Source organism: Alosa sapidissima, chromosome 24 (genome assembly GCF_018492685.1).
Source record: "Alosa sapidissima isolate fAloSap1 chromosome 24, fAloSap1.pri, whole genome shotgun sequence".
NCBI lineage: Eukaryota > Metazoa > Chordata > Actinopteri > Clupeiformes > Clupeidae > Alosa > Alosa sapidissima.
In genome coordinates this window covers 29,548,853-29,553,852 of record NC_055980.1, presented here as the reverse complement: position 1 = coordinate 29,553,852, position 5,000 = coordinate 29,548,853, and the positions used below count along the sequence as shown (strand labels likewise).

Genomic DNA, 5,000 nt, shown 5'->3' with positions numbered 1-5,000 from the left:
TGTGTGTGCGCGTATGTGCATGCGTGTGTTGTGTGTGCATGTGTGTGCGTGTGCATGTGTATGTGCGTGTGTGCGTATGCGTGTGTGTGTGTGTGTGTGTGTGTGTGCGCGTATGTGCATGCGTGTGTGTGTGTGTGTGTGTGTGCGTGTGTGCGTATGTGTGTGCGTATGCGTGTGTGTGTGTGTGTGTGTGTGTGTGTGTGCGCGTATGTGCATGCGTGTGTTGTGTGTGCATGTGTGTGCGTGTGCATGTGTATGTGCGTGTGTGCGTATGTGTGTGCGTATGCGCGTGTGTGTGTGTGTGTGTGTGTGTGTGTGTGTGTGTGTGTGTGCGCGTATGTGCATGTGTGTGTGTGTGTGTGTGTGTGTAGGAGACACACTCTGAGTCGGCGCCGCATCATCCCGCTGCCCCAGTGGAAGGCCAACCCTGAGACGGACCCTGAGGCGCTCTTCAGCAAAGACCAGCTGGTGCTCGCGCTCTACCCACAAACCACCTGCTTCTACCGGGCCCTCATACACACACCTCCGCACCGGGTAAACACACACACACACACACACACACACACACACACACACACACACACCACTTCACAGGGTAAACACACACACACCACTTGGGTAAACACACACAAAAACACACACACACACACCACCTCACCAGATAATCACATGCACACACCACTTCACAGGGTAAACACACACACACACACCACCTCGACAGATAATCACATGCACACACCACTCCACAGAGTAAACACACACACACACCACTTCACCAGATAATAATAATAATAAGCAGCTTTATTTGTATAGCACCTTTCATACACAGAATGCAGCTCAAAGTGCTTTACATTTGGAGCATGTAACACAATAGAGAGAAAAAAATGTAATACTACAAACAAAATAAGAGAAGAAAATATAAGTAAAGTATACGTGTATATACTCTTGATCCCGTGAGTGTGTTTCACTTGTGGATCAAAAGAGTATATATACTTATATACTTATACTTAACCTGTGCGTGTGGGTGTGTCAGCCCCAGGATGACTACTCTGTGCTGTTTGAGGACACGTCGTATGCTGATGGCTAACCAGTGTGTGTGCGTGTGTGTGTGTGTGTCTGTGTGTGTGTGTGTGCGTGTCTGTGTGTGTGTGTGCTTGTGTGCGTGTCAGCCCCAGGATGACTACTCTGTGCTGTTTGAGGACACGTCGTACGCTGATGGCTACTCGCCGCCGCTGAATGTGGCCCAGAGATACGTGGTGGCCTGCAAGGAGAACAAGAAGAAGTGAGACGAGACGAGACGAAGGAGAGGAGACGAAGGAGAGGAGACGAGACGAAGGAGAGGAGACGAAGGAGAGGAGACAAGACGAAGGAGAGGAGACGAGACGAAGGAGAGGAGACGAAGGAGAGGAGACGAAGGAGAGGAGATGAGATGAGAAGCAGTGAGACGAGACAAGACGAAGGAGAGGAGACGAAGGAGAGGAGACAAGACGAAGGAGAGGAGACGAGACGAAGGAGAGGAGACGAAGGAGAGGAGACGAAGGAGAGGAGATGAGATGAGAAGCAGTGAGACGAGACAAGACGAAGGAGAGGAGACGAAGGAGAGGAGACAAGACGAAGGAGAGGAGACGAGACGAAGGACAGGAGGAAGAGGAGGAGACTGGGGAAGAAAAGAGGAGGAAGATTAAAAGAGAGCAGGAACATGACACACTGCTCTCCATCGCCCCCTGCTGTACTGATGCTGAATGAGTCTCTGGTGGGGTGGAGCAAAGCACTCTGGGAAAGAGTCCTTCAACATCCTCTCTCTATCACACACACACACACACACACTGTCCGTCTGTCTCTCTCTCACACACACACACACACACACACACTAACAAACACAAATACTAACATCTGTGACTGGTGAAACACTGTGCTTCTCCAGTCGTAGTGTGGACCAGCCTTCCGTATTCCTTTGTCTCTCTTTCTCAAACACACACACACACACACACACCTTCTGTCTCCCTCTCTCTGTATATTTCTTGTGTTGCCCTAATTTGTCTAATGTGTCTAATTTTTCAGCGTCTTTGCATTCAGGAATGTGATTTTGCAAAATAAAAAAGTCCATTTTGTGATAAATAAGTCAGCTGAGTCTGTTTTAAAGCTGCGTCTTGACTCACAAGTGTCAGAAAGAACAAAACATTTGAGTGATTGTCAGTGAGAAATGCTAGAAGGAGAGAAAGGGAGCAGCCCTATGCTTACCCTGTCAGTTCCAACATCTTATGGCTTCCATCTACCACAATGTTATTTTCTTTATTCTCCATGACCCCTTTTTAAAAACACCTATTTGACTTTATTTTTTATTTTCCACCCTGAACATGGGCAAAATGCCCCATTGAGATCAATATGTTGTGTGTAGAGTAAACACAGGTGTGTGTGTAGGTATGTGTGTGTGTGTGTGTAGGCAAAATGCCCCATTGACATCAATATGTTTTGAACATGCCCTCCCCCCTGCTCGGTGATCACGTCAGAGCTAAATTTGCCTTTGCTTATAATTTTACTCTTTAGATCAATGCTATACACAAATCTGCCTATTGATAAATAAAGTATCTATCTATCTATTGATCAATAAAGTATCTATCTATCTATTGATCAATAAAGCATCTATCTATTGCGCCACAAACCAGCTGACCCAGTGCAGTGGCATTTGCTTATTCTATTACTAGAAGTCAGCAGATGTTGTTATGATTATAGTTAACGCGGCTGATGTCATGTTATCTGGCTACCATGTTATCTTGCTACCGTTGTCCAAGCCAATATGTAGGCCTTCAAAGTATCATGGTTAAGTTTTTACAAACGTTTCAATGACTGCTGTGGTTAGGCAGTAAATGTTACTCTAGGGGAAACCCACAGACTGTATGAAATATAATAGGGAAATCCACACCATTAATGTTTCAAAAGCTGATGTGTCGCGCGTGTAACTGTGTCCTGTTCTCTGATTGGCTGATCATGTTGCAGCCGAGGGAGACGTCACAAAACCGCGCCAGTATCCAGGGGAAGATGTCGACAGTGGTAAGTTTGGAGCGAGATTCAACCATAACATTACAGGAGTCAGGCTTTGGGAAGGGCTCCGCTTTGATTCCTGTTATGAATACAGGCGTACGATTTGTGGCTGATTGGGAATGACACGGGGAACTATGCTTCGAGATGTTCTTAGACGGAAACGTAACGAGACAGCAGCTGGCGAACTGGTTTGTAGCTGTCTGTCAGGAGTTGAAATCAGCATGTACTGTTAAGATAGCTGCCCTTTTATAAGTTTGTCAGGGAGTGCTACTGTAGCTAACTTTGAACAGTTTAGGGTTGTGGCCAATAAATGAGGAAAACACTGTACTAACTTTAAATACGTTATGGTGAGCGGGGAATGTGCATCGGGATGTAACCGGGTGTGTCATTCGTAGATCTCAGGTAGCGACAGTGATGGGGAGGATAGGCGCGCGCCCGCGAAACCCCGACCGAAACGGAGACGCATTCTGGACCCTTCGGCGATCGCCACCGTCCAGATTTACACCAACAAGGTAAACTTCGCTAATTTACCTTTTCTTTACGAGTAGATCTATTCCAAATAATCAAGTAATGTGGTCTTTTTCAGGTGGACAGCAGTTTAAAGATCCAACCTTTATCCTTCCAGCCAGTTAGTTTACAAGGTAACGTTAACAGTAAAGTTGAATATGTGTATATTTAAATGTTTGTATTTACTTGGACGACAACATAAAATATCTATAAACAATGCACAATTTCAAACAAAACAACAGGCTTCTAGTAATGCAAATAATGACTATTATGAATTCTGACCGCCGCGCTAACGAGGCGTATAGCATCATATAGGTTTACTCAGAGATAGCATCATATAGGTTTACTCAGAGATAGCATCATATAGGTTTACTCAGAGATAGCATCATATAGGTTTACTCAGAGATAGCATCATATAGGTTTACTCAGAGTTAGCATCATATAGGTTTACTCAGAGATAGCATCATATAGGTTTACTCAGAGCTTTTTTCTTCCGGATTTTTTTTTTTCTTCAGTAAATTTGTGTGAACGATTCCTGGGACACTGAAAGACCGGGTTGCACGAAACATGAAATCATTATGACACCCTCTGAATGCATGCCAAGTTTCGTGGAATTCCGTTCATGGGGGTTGGGGGGGCATATCACCTACACACACACACACACACACACACACACGCACACTTAAACTCTCAAAAACTAATACCCCCTTATTCCATTAAAGTAGTGAGGAGCTTTCTGCTGGTGCTGGTGGATTTGTGTGTGTGTCTGTGTGTGAGGAGCTTTCTGATGGTGTGTGTGTGTGTGTGTGTGTGTGTGTGTGTGTGTGTGTGTGTGTGTGTGTGTGAGAGGAGCGTTCTGATGGTGGATTTATGTGTGTGTGTGTGTGTATCTCTGGTCACCTTGTGATCTTGTGCAGAGATGAAGAGGACCTGAGCATGACAGACTGTATGTGTATGTGTATGTTTGTGTTTGTATCTGTGTGTGTGTGTGTGTGTGTGTGATCTCGTGCAGATGGAGAGGTGGAGGACGTGAGAGTTACGCTCCCGGTGCAGAAGAAGCCGGCGGCTGCGGAATGCATCGAGTTGTCGGACTCTGAGGAGGAGAGAGAGAAGCCCAGACCAGAACCACAGTGCGTGGACACTCACACACACATACACACTCACATATACACACACACACTCACACTTATACACTCACACACACATACACACTCACATATACACACACACACACACACTCACACACTTATACACACACACACACACACTCTTACACACACACACACATATACACACACACTCACACTCACACACACACACACACACACACACTCACACTCTTACACACACACACACACACACACTCACACTCACACTCACATACACACACTCTTACACACACACACACACACACACTCACACTCACACACACACACTCTTACACACACACA

At 45.7% G+C, this 5,000-nt stretch overlaps 2 protein-coding genes across 6 annotated transcripts in view; both read left to right on the top strand.

Moving 5' to 3' along the window:
* The window catches only part of sgf29 (SAGA complex associated factor 29), a 12,653-nt gene extending 10,532 nt beyond the window's left edge, over window positions 1-2,121 (top strand). For 3 of the 4 annotated variants that reach the window (XM_042083413.1, XM_042083414.1, XM_042083416.1), the window contains 2 exons: window positions 372-534; window positions 1,170-2,121. In XM_042083413.1, the coding sequence (XP_041939347.1) occupies window positions 372-534; window positions 1,170-1,286 (280 nt within the window). In that variant the 3' untranslated portion in view covers window positions 1,287-2,121. The other variant, XM_042083415.1, reaches the window with a different exon arrangement.
* A 639-nt stretch (window positions 2,122-2,760) lies between these two features.
* LOC121700457 (nuclear factor of activated T cells 2 interacting protein) overlaps window positions 2,761-5,000 on the top strand; it is a 15,346-nt gene continuing 13,106 nt past the window's right edge. The window contains exons 1-5 of one of the 2 annotated variants that reach the window (XM_042083410.1): window positions 2,761-2,820; window positions 2,998-3,051; window positions 3,438-3,554; window positions 3,629-3,683; window positions 4,562-4,679. In XM_042083410.1, coding sequence (XP_041939344.1) covers window positions 2,767-2,820; window positions 2,998-3,051; window positions 3,438-3,554; window positions 3,629-3,683; window positions 4,562-4,679 — 398 coding nt within the window. In that variant the 5' untranslated portion in view covers window positions 2,761-2,766. The other variant, XM_042083411.1, reaches the window with a different exon arrangement.